This window comes from Schistocerca cancellata, chromosome 5 (genome assembly GCF_023864275.1).
Source record: "Schistocerca cancellata isolate TAMUIC-IGC-003103 chromosome 5, iqSchCanc2.1, whole genome shotgun sequence".
In the NCBI taxonomy this organism is placed as follows: Eukaryota; Metazoa; Arthropoda; class Insecta; order Orthoptera; family Acrididae; genus Schistocerca; species Schistocerca cancellata.
The window spans coordinates 520,083,700-520,101,487 of NC_064630.1; the positions used below are offsets into that span (position 1 = coordinate 520,083,700).

A 17,788-nucleotide genomic window follows, 5' to 3' on the forward strand; every position below is an offset into this window, starting at 1 on the left:
GGTCAGTAGCAATCACTCTTTTCCTATGTTGTTGGTATTCCTACTTGGAGTTTCCATTGTTTCACCTCCAGATAATGTTGTCTCATGTGAAAGAAATGCTAAATCACAGGAAAAAACCATAAGACCATTTGTTAATACAGTTCTCTATCTTTTTATTTGTAATCTGGCACTTATTAACATAGCCAATGAGCCCTACACTAAGTATTGCACCTAAGGAAAATTTATATTTTAAAATAATTATTCCTGACCTTTCAGGGTATTTTAGGTGATCTGTTCCCTGGTGTTGAGATCCCAGAGCAGGATTATGGAGTCTTACAAGCTGCTATAATAACAGTCATGGAAGAGAATGATTTGCAGCCAGAATCATGTATGATTGCAAAGGTGATACAGTTCCACGAGACAATGATTGTTCGACATGGTGTTATGCTTGTTGGCCCTACAGGGGGTGGAAAGACAACTGTTATAAATGTTAGTACCATAAGTAACAGTATCTTAGAAAGAATAGGAACATATACATACACTTTTCAAAGTAAAAACCAACTTCAGCTGGACCAACAGAGAACTGAATTCATAAATGCATTTGTATCTTCCAGAATTTTTTTAAAAGTTCTTCATCAGCAAAAGTAAAAGGAAATAATACATGGAGAAAAATGCACATATAACCCTTTCATTTTGCTCTTCTTTTTTGTGTCTATAATTACTATTAATAATTACAATTAATTTTGTTCTTGCAACTACAGTTTTACACATCTTGCTCAGTATTAAATGTTTCTGGTATTATTATTTTACATTCATTTTGAATTAAGATCAGTTACCCTATTTGGGATATTTGTATCTTTGCTTTTCTGCTGTTGGTGTGTTTCATAAATAACAAATTAAATATAAATAATTAGTAGAATATCTACAATCAGAGTAGTCTAAATATCACAACTACGTTGTTTTTTCTCTTTGCAATCATGTTGGTTAGGTGCTCAGAAATACGAATAACATGGTCAAAAAGTGTGAGAGTCTCCAGAATCCCATACTCTTATCTCATAACTTTTTTATATTTCAGTATAATGTTATTCCTTAACTGTTCTGGAGCAAGATTAGGCTAGTAGCCATACAGCTTACTGCTCTTTACCAATGATATTGGGAACAGGACATCCAGGGAAAGTTCTGTGATGTGACCAGACTTGTTTTGACTAAGCTGCAGAAGTTTCACTGGAAAGTCCTTACGCATCCTCCATATAGTCTTGATCTCGGCCCATTTTTGGAGCCTTGAAGAAATTTGTGGACGACAGTTTGTTTCAGATGAAGAGTTGCGTGCCTGGATGCAGCTGTGGTTCCATAGGTCATGTGTTAGTCTGTTGGTCAGTTTTTCAACACCATGCTGGGAGGCAGCCCAACAGCTGACACAAAGAGTATGAATCAGCATGAAATTTACATAATGAGAGATAATTGCTACTGGAATTAAAGGATGGATTCTTGTTGAAACTAAATTGGTGCCATGAACAGACTTCCTTGCAGTGTAAGAAAATTACAATGCAGCATATAAATACTGAAAGCACAAAAATGAATAATGTATTCAGGACAATTTGTCTTACTTTGTTGATGTAATTTTTAGGTTTTATTTTGCAGTAAACTTAGTGTTTGACAAAAAAATCAAATGTTCAGTTGTTAACATACATATATTTGACAGAAGTCACTATTAAGTTACGCTGACATAATTAATTTACCTCTAATTTTCTGTGGTTGCTGATAATACTGTCCATCCACTAAATCATGATGATTAGCATATATATATTTTAAGAGGTCTTGCAGGATGGAAGAAATTATTGCCTCTTCTTATGACTGCAGACAATAGTCATGCTTGTGAATGAATATTGGCATAATAAAAAAAATATTCTTTGATAATTCTTTATATAAGAAATCGTTCATATAAATTAATATTAGGAACTAGTTGTTAGGTACTACACAGCACCCACAAACATTTTTCCTTGAAGGCATTGACTGTCTTGCCTCACAGTGGGATAATTAGTTGTGGCAATTACTTTTGCAGTAACAAACAGTTTACTTACTTTCTTCCCATTGGTCTCGCTTTCATTTGACTGCCTCTTATTACTGCAGCACAACTCAGTAGGCAGCATCCAGTACTAAATTACTTATTGCAGATCTTACTTTCCTCTCATCATTCCTGTGTCTAGGTAACACGGCTTTAAGTGCTTTCCAAAATAATATTGGGTGTGCACCACTAGCATGTTTGAACATGTGTGAATGTTTGTTTAATGTTCTACCTGTTTCAGACTCTAAATCCTCCCACCAAGTATTATTACACTTGATTTTGTTAAAGTTCATTCTGTTTCACTTTAATCTCCTTTTTTAAAAGAAAGTGTTCAGTTCTTTCCTTATTAAAATCTCCTTCAGTTTCTTTGTGACTTAATATTAGGTCTACTTTTCCCTGTTTTTTTTAATTATTATTTCATTACATGTACCTACAGTTAACATTTTAGTTTCATTCAGTGAATTTAATACCAGTGGTTTCTCTTTCTCAGTTTCATCCATGGCTGTCACATCCTGCATGTAATTTAATTCAGTTAATTTATCTTCACATGTAGTTACATGATCTTCAACTTCTTCAACCCATTACCTAGAGTCTCAAAATTACTTGATCCATCATTAAGACTTTCTTGTAACATATCCTTTTGTCCAGTAAATCTATTTTCCATATGACCCATATGATTACAGAACTATTCTGTTGATGTCTGTGACCTTGTTATTGCTTGAAAATTCAAGGTTACAGTTAAATTAATTGATTTATTATCAACTGGCATCGCCATGACTAGTTTATATAATTATACACTAGAATCAGTTCACTTATTCTCACAATTTTCACATCAAATTAATCAGGATTGACCCACCAGTTGTGCATTCTTCTTTTTGATTCCCACATACCAATTCCCTGATTGGTGAACCTTACACCCATACTGCATCAGCTGACTGTGAAGGCACCAGTAGCTGTTCTGCTCTGTCTTACTCTGTCAATGGCTCATTTCTTGCACATGCTAAGTTGCACCTCGTTATTGTTGGAAAAATCACAATGGGTGGTAGAGCATAAGTCATTAGGAAACTGCAAATCTTCACCAATGAAAGAAATAAATGGTTTGCCCCTCTATTTATCTTCTTTTGTTCTTTTCATCTCATTGTGCCAAATCTTTTAGCAATGAAATGCAAAGATTAGGCTGTGAGTAATTTTCTTTGTCTCTAGTTTTTTCCTGAACTGACTCTTCATAGTCCTGCCATATAAAAAATATTTTAATTATCTACAGTCTACAGTATTAATTCTTCATTAATTATTAGTAGAAACATGTTCCTTTCTTAAAACTTGGTAGCAAGACCTTAACTCAGTCAATTTGTAGATGTAGCTAAACAGTTGCAGATTTGTTTATTATTTAGTTTGAATAAAATCTGGCATATTTATTAACAGTAACTATCTTCCAATTTTTCGAAATTCTTCTCATTTAGTCACATATATGGTTCCCTGTCATTCTCAGTTCACATAATCTCTCTTCTGATAGCACAACAAATACAGTTGTTTATCAATCTTCAATTACCATTCAGTTTGTTTTGTTTTGTAAATAGAAAACGTATTTTCTTGGTGCACTGTATTTTATTCTTCCAGACGTGTTTCACCTTTTTTCACTTTAAGGCATCATCAGTGGGATCTATAATGGTACAGTTATGATACACTTTTGTTTTGGTATGTATCATTTTTAGATTATAAAACAGTTCACTTCTTGCTTTTTGTGTGAATAAGGATTACTTACAGTTCTTGGGGTTTTTAGTTGGCATCTGCATTTCCTCTCATCTGGTCACATGCTGGAAGTCACACTGCCACTCTATTAACAAAACATAAGCATGTTTTTATGTTTTGAACATTTTGTTCAAAAATGTGTTAGAAACATAAAAACAAGCTTATGTTTAGTAAACATAGCAGCAGTGCGACCTCCAACATGTGACCAGATGAGAGGTAATGCAGATAACAGCCAAAAACACAAAGAACTGTAAGTAATCACTTATTTACATAAAAAGAAAGAAGTGAACTGTTTTATAATCTACAAATAATACATATCAAAACAAAAGTGTATCATAACTGTACCATTATAGATCCCACTGATGATGACTTCATATGAAGAAAGGGGAAATGCATCTGGTAGAATAAAATACAGTGCAGCAAGAGAAAGCACTTTTTATTTACAAAACAAATATTTGGGTCAAACATAAAGTCACTTTATGTTTGACCTCTGCTTAAGACAGTATTACTACTCAGGGTACATATTGGTTGAAAGCACCAGTGATGGCTGTTAATCAGTTGAAATCAATTTTCAAAAGTGAATAAATAAAATATGATTTTGCAACTGGTTGCTGCATATTTGGTAATTTTATGGTTTACGATCGCTGCACGACTTGGGAACCACATGGAGCCCACCATTCATAAACTCATCACGCATTGATTGTTTTTTTTCTTGGCCTACCTCTCCAAGAAAATGCTAATTATCTTCAATATTAATGTCTTCTTACACTCTTATTATCCTTCTTCCCTTTTAGAATTAATTCTTGACTTGACTAAATGCTCTTTGTAGCTATTTGATGCCCTGTCACAGTTGCTATGTCTCCGGGAATGTGGCAGCTTATTGTTGAGGAGGGAATTTTGATGAATGGGACAATTTTTTAACAAATCTCTCAGTGATTAAGTTTGACCTATGTGATTTGCTACCAGTAGACTTCAAAGTCCCAAAAGCTCAATGTCAGGTGTACCTCTGTGACATATGCAAACAATGCAATGCCTAAAAGGCAGAGAACAGAAGCCTGAAAGAACGATTTTGCTTGAGAATACAATGGTAATGCCACAAGAAGAGTGTTGGCTTAGCAATGGCCACGTAAAGAAGTCACTAGGGCAGCAGGGCATTGGCTGTGTAAAAACTGACCATGAGTGGCCACATGAGGACTGATTGGGTGCTGGCCAGAAGTGCTGAAATGGAAGGGGTGATGGCCCCCCCATATGGTTTATCAGGCAATGGGATACTCTATTCAAGTTGCTGACGTCGGTTGATATGTGAAGAGTTGTCAGTCATCCCAAGAGGGCCCCTGTGCAGAGCAGGCCTGGAGCCTGGACTTAAGAGTGGCAGTTGGATTTCTGGGAACTCAGTTGACATAGTCTGTACTCCATGTAGGCTGGGCCTGAATGTAGGCATATTGCAGTATTTGGTCTGGTTGCATTTTAGTTCTGGCAGGAACAGTGTGTGACATTACATAAATAGAATGCAAATAGACAGGGACAGTTCCATAAGGGGTTTTTTTTTTTTTTTTGGTATGCAATGTGATAGTGCGCAGTGCAGTGGGATATATGGCACATGAACTGTTGTTTGGGAGAGTACATAACATTCCTGAGATATCACAAAAATTTGAATGATTTATACTTTTGATGATTATGTAGTAGAGCTAAAAGAGTGCATGCAAGAGATGCACTAATGCGTGAGAGAAAACAGAATGCACAGTGCAAGGTAAGGAACACAGAGTATTATGATAAAACACAGAATCTGAAGCAGTTCCATTTTGGCAATATTGTTCTGTTGCTTGATGAGAGCCTGTGATCAGGCAGGTTCCTTAAATTAGATACACAGTGGCATGGTCCATACACTGTAGTACGAATGAAGGGACCTAATTTAGAAATCAGTATGAAATGAAATAAGTATCCTACAGTGCATGCTGCCAGAGTGAAGGAGTTTCTCGAGTTAGAGTAGCCCAGTATGTTCCACATCTGTACACACAATTAACAAAATTTCAGTTGTCACCCAGACTGTATTATGACAACATGGGCAAGGTGAAAATTTACATTGTAACTTGAATAATAGTAAGTTATTTCAGTTTATTGGAGCTGAAGAAGAAATTTGAACACACAGAGGTTCTTTCATGGTGAACCATTGTACAAATAAACAGGTCTATGTACCTATGAAACAATAGGAGACCTAACTTTTGGGATTACCCACATGTTACAGAGTACTAGCTAAAATGCAGAGAAAATATCAAAATTTACAAAATTATGGCCAATTAATAATTAAATTAGACTCTAAAATATTTTTCTTATAGCTTTAATTATGTAATGTACCTGTATAGAAATTAACAGATGTATTCAGATGATAATGTAGTAAAACTTTTGTAATGAAATGTGGAAGATGGGCTTGCACAAAGTCATTTGGGCAATCTGGGCTTCTACAATGTCATGTAATAGCAGTGTAAGCTGTAATTATGTCCAAAGTAACAACAATGTACTCAAATAACAACATACCCAAATAGTAACATACTAAAAATAAAAAGTTTTGTTAAAAATTTTTTATAACGATGTGGAGAGTTACCAGCAAGGCTTACACAAGTCTTTTGTTTAATCATCCATGCTGCAGAAAACCCTGAGTGAAAAACATGTGAATCAAAAAGGAATAACCACAGCAATAGTGGGACATACTTAATTCAGTGTGGTAGCAGTTGATTGACAATGTTATCACCAACTTCTCAGACATAGCCTATCTGTACACTGTAATTATAGTATGGTGTGAATGCTAATAAAGTGGAAGAGCTCTAAAGGTATAGTTAAACAATTATTGCTAAATAATTATTATCTGCAGAAACTAAATAATTATTATAATAGCACTTCTAAGTAATGTACAAATTAGTAATCTTGGGAAAGAAGTTATCTTCACTAATCTGTTATCGCGGATCACCTCAGAATGAGGAAATTAAAGGTTTTCTTCATTTTAAAGTTCACTTATGAACAAAAAATATTTATAGGCACTAATAACATAGAAGCAAAAGCGAAAACAATGCCAACAAATATCAAAGCAGTTATCAATACTTTATCAAAAATTGCGTTTTTCATTGCCCTCATTTGTTTTAAACTCATTATCTTCCAATCAAATGGTTCAAATGGCTCTGAGAAGTATGGGACTTAACATCAGAGGTCATCAGTCCCCTAGAACTTAGAACTACTTAAACCTAACTAAACTAAGGACATCACACACATCCATGCCTGAGGCAGGATTCGAACCTGTGACTGTAGCAGTCGTGCAGTTCTGGACTGAAGCACTTAGAACTGCTCAACCACCACAGCTGGCCTATCTCCCAATCCCATAAGAGATGACACAGCCCACTGCAAACCACTGATGATATTTGTAGCACAATAGGGAGCATAATCTTGCTCAGAATAATATGCAAGAGCTGATTTATGATATATGCAGGTTTGTTTTAACAGTAATGGGTCAGATTGCCTTGGGGCAATTGGTTATAAAAGCCACACTTCTCACTCAATACACAATCATCTTTATCTTCAAGTGTACAGCTAGCACATAAAAAACTTCCATTGAGATGTATGATCAATGAGATCTAAGGAAGGAAATTTGCTCTATGTGAGACATATCATTCATGGTTCAACTTTTCCAACTGCAAAGACATGGTTCAGGCCTAACGAAGGACTGAAGTGGGGAGACGCTTGAGAGATGATGGGCTTAGTTTCCATCAAAAGGAACAGGGTCTGTTGCTGTGGGATGTCTTACCTGGTGCATGGTCAGTCAAATATGGTATGAAGATGGTGAGCCAAGTGTTGGAGATGGTGTAGATGATGGTGGTGTTAATGTGACTGCTATGACTGCTATATGGTGCTTGTGCACCTGTTACTGCTGGAGATGATTTTTCTGCTTTCGGATAGTATAGTTCATATGGTGGAGGTACAGCTGGTGTTAGTGGTGCCAATGGTAGGAGAGCTGTGGCATCATTTGCACGTATCTCAATAACTAGTGTGTGTATGTCTGTGTGTGTGTGTGTGTGTGTGTGTGTGTGTGTGTGTGTGTGTGTGTATCTAAAAACAAAGATGATGAGACTTACCAAACAAAAGCGCTGGCAGGTCGATAGACTCACAAACAAACACAAACATACACACAAAATTCTAGCTTTCGCAACCAACGGCTGCTTCATCAGGAAAGAGGGAAGGAGAGGGAAAGACGAAAGGATGTGCGTTTTAAGGGAGAGGGTAAGGAGTCATTCCAATCCCGGGAGCGGAAAGACTTACCTTAGGGCAGAGGCAGGCAAACGTTGCACGCGGCTCATGAGCGCACAGCGCTGCACGTTTGCTGCTCGCGTGCAATCGTCGACTGGGGCAGTGGCGACAGCCGGCAGGTTGCGGCAGTGTAGTACCAGGCTAAGCTGCAGACGTTGATGTGTAGCGACCACTACGTAGTCAACGTTGTATTTCAAGAACCGGAAAATGCAGAGTGAAACAAGGAAACGGAGAAGTGGAGATTTGCTATGTTTTAAAAAGTAATGGGAGAATCACTTTTTCTTTGTGCAAAAACGTGAAAATTCAAAATGTTTAATGTGTGGCAGTATTCTCGCTGGTCAGCGGAAGTTTAGTATTGAAGGCCATTATAGCAAGGACGAGTACAATTTATTGTCGGATTCTGAGCGGATGGGGAAATTGACTGAGCTTAAGAAGAGCGATCTGACGATAGTAGATGAATCTGTCGTTGTTGCTGTGGTTACGAGATATCTGCGACTTCCTTTTGTCATGTCTCTCATGTAAGTGATTTAACATTTTATGGAGCACCGTTTTCAATTTTTCAGGACGACAACAATAATAGCCCAGCGGTACGAGCTTAATATATATTGTGAGAGCTGGAAAACCATTTGCTGAATTAGTAAGTGTTGGTTAAGAGCAAACATCAGTGATGAAAATTTAAGTAACTGCTTGCGTTTGTCTGTATGCAGAAATTTTGTTCCACTCCACCTGTGATAATTAAATAAAACGTATCTTAGGTAATAGGTACTCTTTCAAACCATGATATCTTTCAAGCACTACTACTACTAATCTTATTCCTACATTCAATAAAGCAAGCTAGGAAACAAAACGCATTGCAGAGGAAGGAGCGAACAGAAGGTATGGTGGGGAGGGGAGATTAGCGGGTGGCCAGCTTGACCCTGTGTGCACGCAGAACACCTGTTAACTGCACGCGTGCAAGTGCACCGCACACATGCAGGATTCCTGCCCGCCCCTGCCTTAGGGGGAAAAAAGGACGGGTATACACTCGTACACACGTACATATCCATCCACACATATACAGACACAAGCAGACATATTAAAAGGCAAAGAGTTTGGGCAGAGATCAAAGAGAGATTTGGATCTCTGCCCAAACTCCTTGCCTTTTAATATGTCTGCTTGTGTCTGTATATGTGTGGATGGATATGTATGTGTGTGCGAGTGTATACCCGTCCTTTTTTCCCCTAAGGTAAGTCTTTCCGCTCCCGAGATTGGAATGACTCCTTACCCTCTCCCTTAAAACGCACATCCTTTCGTCTTTCCCTCTCCTTCCCTCTTTCCTGATGAAGCAGCCGTTGGTTGCGAAAGCTAGAATTTTGTGTGTATGTTTGTGTTTGTTTGTGAGTCTATCGACCTGCCAGCGCTTTTGTTTGGTAAGTCTCATCATCTTTGTTTTTAGATATACACACACACACACACACACACACTAGTTATTGAGATACGTGCAAATGATGTCACAGCTCTCCTACCATTGGCACCACTAACACCAGCTGTACCTCCACCATATGAACTATACTATCCGAAAGCAGAAAAATCATCTCCAGCAGTAACAGGTGCACAAGCACCATATAGCAGTCATAGCAGTCACATTAACACCACCATCATCTACACCATCTCCAACACTTGGCTCACCATCTTCATATCATATTTGACTGACCATGCACCAGGTAAGACATCCCACAGCAACAGACCCTGTTCCTTTTGATGGAAACTAAGCCCATCATCTCTCAAGTGTCTCCCCACTTCAGTCCTTCGTTAGGCCTGAACCATGTCTTTGCAGTTGGAAAAGTTGAACCATGAATGATATGTCTCACATAGAGCAAATTTCCTTCCTTAGATCTCATTGATCATACATCTCAATGGAAGTTTTTTATGTGCTAGCTGTACACTTGAAGATAAAGATGATTGTGTATTGAGTGAGAAGTATGGCTTTTATAACCAATTGCCCCAAGGCAATCTGACCCATTACTTTTAAAACAAACCTGCATATATCATAAATCAGCTCTTGCATATTATTCTGAGCTAGATTACGCTCCTTATTGTGCTACAAATATCACCAGTGGTTTGCAGTGGGCTGTGTCATCTCTTATGGGATTGGGAGATAGGCCAGCTGTGGTGGCTGAGCAGTTCTAAGTGCTTCAGTCCAGAACTGCATGACTGCTACAGTCACAGGTTCGAATCCTGCCTCAGGCATGGATGTGTGTGATGTCCTTAGTTTAGTTAGGTTTAAGTAGTTCTAAGTTCTAGGGGACTGATGACCTCCGATGTTAAGTCCCATACTCTCAGAGCCATTTGAACCATTTGATTGGAAGATAATGAGTTTAAAACAAATGAGGGCAATGAAAAACGCAATTTTTGATAAAGTATTGATAACTGCTTTGATATTTGTTGGCGTTGTTTTCGCTTTTGCTTCTATGATATTAGTGCCTAGGCGTCGCTAGACACACAAACATACACAAACATACACACAAAATTCTAGCTTTCGCAACCAACGGTTGCTTCGTCAGGTAAGAGGGAAGGAGAGGGAAAGATGAAAGGATGTGCGTTTTAAGGGAGAGGGTAAGGAGTCATTCCAATCCCGTGAGCAGAAAGACTTACCTTAGGGGGAAAAAAGGATGGGTATACACAAGCACACACACACATATCCATCCACGCATATACAGACACAAGCAGACATATTCAGAGGCAAAGAGTTTGGGCAGAGATGTCAGTCGAGGCGGAAGTGCAGAGGCAAAGATGTTGTTGAATGACAGGTGAGGTGGGAGTGGCGGCAACTTGAAATTAGCGAAGATTGAGGCCTGGTGGATAACAGGAAGAGAGGATATATTGAAGAGCAAGTTCCCATCTCCGGAGTTCGGATAGGTTGGTGTTATTGGGAAGTATCCAGATAACCCAGACGGTGTAACACTGTGCCAAGATTTGCTGGCCATGCACCAAGGCATGTTTAGCCACAGGGTGATCCTCATTACCAACAAACACTGTCTGCCTGTGTCCATTCATGCGAATGGACAGTTCGTTGCTGGTCATTCCCACATAGAATGCATCACAGTGTAGGCAGGTCAGTTGGTAAATCACGTGGGTGCTTTCTCACGTGGCTCTGCCTTTGATCGTGTACACCTTCCGGGTTACAGGACTGGAGTAGATGGTGGTGGGAGGGTGCATGGGACAGGTTTTACACCGGGGGCGGTTACAAGGGTAGGAGCCAGAGGGTAGGGAAGGTGGTTTGGGGATTTCATAGGGATGAACTAAGAGGTTACGAAGGTTAGGTGGACGGCGGAAAGACACTCTTGGTGGAGTGGGGAGGATTTCATGAAGGATGCGTCTCATTTCAGGGCAGGATTTGAGAAAGTCGTATCCCTGCTGGAGAGCCACATTCAGAGTCTGATCCAGTCCCGGAAAGTATCCTGTCACAAGTTGGGCACTTTTGTGGTTCTTCTGTGGGAGGTTCTCAGTTTGAGAGGATGAGGGAGTGGTTCTGGTTATTTGCTTCTGTACCAGGTCGGGAGGGTAGTTGCGGGATGCGAAAGCTGTTGTCAGGTTGTTGGTGTAATGGTTCAGAGATTCTGGACTGGAGCAGATTCATTTGCCACGAAGACCTAGGCTGTAGGGAAGGGACCGTTTGATGTGGAATGGGTGGCAGCTGTCATAATGGAGGTACTGTTGCTTGTTGGTGGGTTTGATGTGGACGGACGTGTGAAGCTGGCCATTGGACAGATGGAGGTCAACGTCAAGGAAAGTGGCATGGGATTTGGAGTAGGACCAGGTGAATCTGATGGAACCAAAGGAGTTGAGGTTGGAGAGGAAATTCTGGAGTTCTTCTTCACTGTGAGTCCAGATGATGAAGATGTCATCAATAAATCTGTACCAAACTTTGGGTTGGGAGGCCTGGGTAACCAAGAAGGCTTCCTCTACGTTTCCCATGAATAGGTTGGCGTACGAGGGGGCCATCCTGGTACCCATGGCTGTTCCCTTTAATTGTTGGTATGTCTGGCCTTCAAAAGTGAAGAAGTCGTGGGTCAGGATGAAGCTGGCTAAGGTAATGAGGAAAGAGACTTTAGGTAGGGTGGTAGGTGATCGTCGTGAAAGGAAGTGCTCCATCGCAGCGAGGCCCTGGACGTGCAGAATATTTGTGTATAAGGAAGTGGCATCAATGGTTACAAGGATGGTTTCCGGGGGTAACAGATTGGGTAAGGATTCCAGGCGTTCGAGAAAGTGGTTGGTGTCTTTGATGAAGGATGGAAGACTGCATGTAATGGGTTGAAGGTGTTGATCTACGTAGGCAGAGATACATTCTGTGGGGGCTTGGTAACCAGCTACAATGGGGTGGCCGGGATGATTGGGTTTGTGAATTTTAGGAAGAAGGTAGAAGGTAGGGGTGCGGGGTGTCGGAGGGGGCAGGAGGTTGATGGAGTCAGGTGAAAGGTTTTGTAGGGGGCCTAAGGTTCTGAGGTTTCCTTGAAGGTCCGCCTGGACATCAGGAATGGGATTACCTTGGTAAACTTTGTATATGGTGTTGTCTGAAAGCTGACGCAGTCCCTCAGCCACATACTCATGACGATCAAGTACCACGGTCGTGGAACCCTTGTCCGCCGGAAGGATGACGATGGATCGGTCAGCCTTCAGATCACGGATAGCCTGGGCTTCAGCAGTGGTGATGTTGGGAGTAGGATTAAGGTTTTTTAAGAAGGATTGAGAGGCAAAGCTGGAAGTCAGAAATTCCTGGAAGGTTTGGAGAGGGTGATTTTGAAGAAGAGAAGCAAACCTCAACCTCCTGTCATTGCACACAAACCCAGTCTCTCCCATCTACTCAATCTCCCACTTCCAGCTCCACTCCCTCCAAAACCTGAAAATTCCAATCAACACAATCTGCAACCACAACACCCTAATTCAGTAGTTAACCTTTCCTCCAAACCTCTCTCCCAATCCGAAACCTCTGTCCTATCCAAAGGCCTCACCTTCAGCCCCACTCCCAGATTCAACCAAACAGTCCTCGTCAAAGATTTACTGTCCTACACTCATACTCTCTGCTGGAAATATCACTTTGCCACGAAGAAAAATGATCCTAATCCTACTCCTAATGATCCAACTCCCCAAGACACTATCCAAATTGAACCCTGCCTGGAACAGTTCCGTCCTCCGTCACAGCGGGACCCACCTCCTCTTCCTCAAAATCACCCTCTCCAAACCTTCCAGGAATTTCTGACTTCCAGCCTTGCCTCTCAATCCTTCTTAAAGAACCTTAATCCGACTCCCAACATCACCACTGCTGAAGCCCAGGCTATCCGTGATCTGAAGGCTGACCGATCCATCGTCATCCTTCCAGCGGACAAGGGTTCCACGACCGTGGTACTTGATCGTCGGGAGTATGTGGCTGAGGGACTGCGTCAGCTTTCAGACAACACCACATACAAAGTTTGCCAAGGGCGGCTGGGATTATTGGGTTTGTGAATTTTGGGAAGAAGGTAGAAGGTAGGGGTGCGGGGTGTTGGTGGGGTCAGGAGGTTGATGGAGTCAGGTGAAAGGTTTTGTAGGGGGCCTAAGGTTCTGAGGATTCCTTGAAGCTCCGCCTGGACATCAGGAATGGGATTACCTTGGCAAAATTTGTAAGTAGTGTTGTGTGTGTGTGTATATATATATATATATATATATATATATATATATATATATATATATAGCGCTGGCAGGTCGATAGACACACAAACAAACACAAACACACACACAAAATTCTAGCTTTCGCAACCAACGGTTGCCTCGTCAGGAAAGAGGGAAGGAGAGGGAAAGACAAAAGGATGTGGGTTTTAAGGGAGAGGGTAAGGAGTCATTCCAATTCCGGGAGTGGAAAGACTTACCTTAGGGGGAAAAAAGGACAGGTATACACTCACACACACACACATATCCATCTGCACATACACAGACACAAGCAGACATTGAAATATATATAAAATAGAGGGAAACATTCCATGTGGGAAAAATATATCTAAAAACAAAGATGATGTAACTTACCAAACAAAAGCATTCTTATGTTGATAGACACACAAACAAACACATACACACACACAAATTCGAGTTTTCGCAACCTAAGGTTGCTTCGTGAGAAAAGAGGGAAGGAGAGGGAAAGACGATAGGATGTGGGTTTTAAGGGAGAGGGTAAGGAGTCATTCCAATCCTGGGAGCAGAAAGACTTACCTTAGGGGAAGAAAGGACAGGGGTATACACTCACACACACACACACATATCCATTCGCTCATATACATACATGGTGCCTGTATATGTGCGGATGGATATGTGTGTCTGCGTGAGTGTATACCTGTCCTTTTTTCCCCCTAAGGTAAGTCTTTCCGCTCCCGGGATTGGAATGACTCCTTACCCTCTCCCTTAAATCCCACATCTTATTCGTCTTTCCCTCTCCTTCCCTCTTTCCTGACGAGGCAACCGTTGGTTGCGAAAGCTAGAATTTTGTGTGTGTGTTTGAGTTTATTTTACGGGTGGACACAATGAATATGGAATAAAGCTGTATGTGTGGAGTATATGAGGACATTTATAACTTTTGAGACATCTGTTGTGGAATCATCCATTTCTGGTCACAGTATAAGAGTATAGGTGGACTGTTAAATAGATTATAAAAAATGATGAATTTTGAAGGTAATGGTATGCCCATGAAGGCAAACGTATAAAGTACAGTGAAGGTGGCAGAAGACAGCTGAGTAGTTAGCAGAAACACAGAGGCATTTCATGCTATGAGGTTGCCTACTACACAGATTACAGCTGATGATTACATCAGTGACAGGCTAGTAGGAGAATTGCAATACAGATAACTGGTGATGACTGTGGTTGCTACAAGATTGACATCTGATCATGGCAACAATGATACATGATGGCAACCAAAAAAGACCTGCAATATGAACACTGATGTATAAGATTTTTTATTGTCATTGATATTGACCCTGAGAATAACTAAACTGATCACTCCATGTTTTTTAAGTGGAAGATTTCAACTCTTGGGTGACACTTCATGAAAATGCATATATCTTTTATTTCTTATTATGACAGTATTTGAAGTGATAATCATTGTCTTGAAAAGTCTTCATCTCAAAAATTGAATTTTTTGCATATTTTTAATTTGTGAGGTATATCTTATTGATTATGGCACGATAATTTGATCATGTAAAATCATATACTGAGTTTTATATAATGGACCAACAATATATTTAATATTTAAAGGGGCTTCCAATTGTGCACTTCCAGGTTTCTTCCGACAGCTGGAACTGGTATCTAAAACCTGATATTTTTAATCCACAATGTCTTTTACCACACAATAAAAATGCTTGCTGTGTGACTTGAGGTATGGTTTCCTGGAGACTGGCACACTTTTTGTGGCTCATTTGAGTGCCTGCATTTCCTGTTCTTAAATAAGATTGGATAACATAATACAAATTAAAATAAATTAATTTAAGAAATCAAATCATACCAAGTTTCAAAATACAGTGCTGTGTTACACATTCCTTGTATTAGGTAACATGGAAACTCATTGACTATAGCACACTGGACTCACATTCAGGAGGATGATGGTTCAAACCCATGTCCGGCCATGCTGATTTAGGTTTTCCGTGATTTCCCTAAATTGCTTCAGGAAAATACTGGAATGGTTGCTTTGAAAGGAAATGGCTAACTTCCTTCCCCATCCTTCCCTAATCCGATGGGACCAATGACCTTGCTGTTTGGTCCCTCTTCGAAATCAACGAACCAACCAAGTCAGCTATAATGTACCTATGCTTTCCATGATCATCCAGTGACATACCCAGGATTTCCATGATATGTGTATGATTTCCAATATCAGCCAGTGTCTATAATGACAAAAGAATAATTAAAATCTCTTAGACCATCGGTCTCTCCCTTCCCCTCCCTCTCTCTCTCTCTCTTTCTCTCTCTCTCTCTCTCTCTCTCTCTCTACCTCTCTCTCTCTCTCTCTACCTCTCTCCCTATCTCCCCTCCCCTCCCCGCCCCCTTTGTGCATGTGTGTGTGTGTGTGTGTGTGTGTGTGTGTGTGTGTGTGTGTATGTGTTTGTAACACTCATATTTTGCAACGATAAAGTTCTAAGTTTGCTATAAATTGGACTTAATAGTAATTGCTTCTTTGAGAAAAAACATGTTGTAATTTATGTCCTTTTTAAGGTACTGAAAGATACCCTCACTAGACTACATGCTGATGGTGTACCAGGGCCTGTTTATCGGCCTGTAATAACATATGTATTAAATCCCAAATCTGTAACTTTAGGAGAGCTTTATGGTGAAGTGAATTTACTAACAATGGAATGGAGAGATGGCCTCTTAGGAATCATGGTTCGCACTGCTGTTCAGGTATGTTGCTACTGTCTCACAATAATTTAGCAGTTTTAAAAGTGGAAAAAAATTATGATGGCAGATACTATTGTCTTTTAGTACTGATACAAGAGTAAACACATCTTGAGCAGATATTAGTCTCTGACTGAAAACTAGAGCTGTACATGAGATCTTAACATATTTTGTTATTGACATTGCTATACATCATCTTCATTGACAACGCCCGTGATATGGTACTATGAGGTCCTCCTTTGCACTTTATATGTTGTTGACAGCTCCATGTAACATCTTTTATGGCGTAGGATTGGCTGCTGATGAACTTCACACAAGGAGTACCTCAAAGAAGTAATAGTAAAATCATGGCAAATTATTTTACCTGTGGTACTACCACCTTTATTTACAACCCCTGACATACTTCATTTTTTAAGTATTTCATCCATAATTTTTTACACTGAATAGCCAAAGATACTGGTACACAGGCCTGATATCGTGTAGGGCCCCCATGAGCATGCAGAAGTGCTGCAACACATGTGGTGTGGACTCTACTAATGTCTAAAGCAGTACTGGAGGGAATTAACACCATGAATCCTGTAGGGCTTCCATAAATCTATAAGAGTACAAGAGGGTGAAGATCTCTTCTGAACAGCACATTGCAAGACATCCCAGATATGCTCAGTAATGTTCATGTCTGGTGAGTTTGGTGACCAGTGGAAGTGTTTTGACTCAGAAGAGTATTCCTGGAGCCCCTCTGTAGCAATTCTGGACATGTGGGGTGTTGCATTGTCCTGATGGAATTGCCCAAGTGGACATGAATGGATGCAGGTGATCAGACAGGATGTGTCACCTCTCAGAGTCATATCTAGACATATCAGGGGTTCCGTATCACTCAAACTGCACACACCTCACACCATTACGGAGCCTCCACCAATTTGAACAGTTCTCTGCTGAAATGCAGGGTCCATGGATTCATGAGATTGTCTTTATACCCAGACACGTCCATCCACTGGATACAATTTGAAATGAGACCCACATGACTAGCCAACACGTTTCCAGTCATCAGCAGTCCAGTGTCAGTGTTGACGAACCCAGGTGAGGCATAAAGTTATGCGTTGTGCAGTTATCAAGGGTACACGAGTGGCCCCTTGGCTCTGATAGCCCATATCAATGATGTTTCATCGAATGGTTGACATGCTGACACTTGTTGATGGCCCAGAATTGAAATCTGCTGCATTTTGCGGAAGGGTTGCACATCTCTCACATTGAACAATTCTCTTCAGGCATTTTTGGTCCTGTTCTTGCAGGATCTTTTTGCGATGTCAGAGATTT

General features: G+C 40.2%; 1 protein-coding gene across 1 annotated transcript in view; it reads left to right on the forward strand.

Moving 5' to 3' along the window:
* Positions 1 to 17,788, forward strand: part of LOC126188640 (dynein axonemal heavy chain 6) — a 1,044,937-nt gene that overhangs the window by 431,509 nt on the left and 595,640 nt on the right. The window contains exons 72-73 of the mRNA XM_049930241.1: positions 256 to 468; positions 16,295 to 16,474. Coding sequence (XP_049786198.1) covers positions 256 to 468; positions 16,295 to 16,474 — 393 coding nt within the window. The remainder of the gene's footprint in view (positions 1 to 255; positions 469 to 16,294; positions 16,475 to 17,788) is intronic.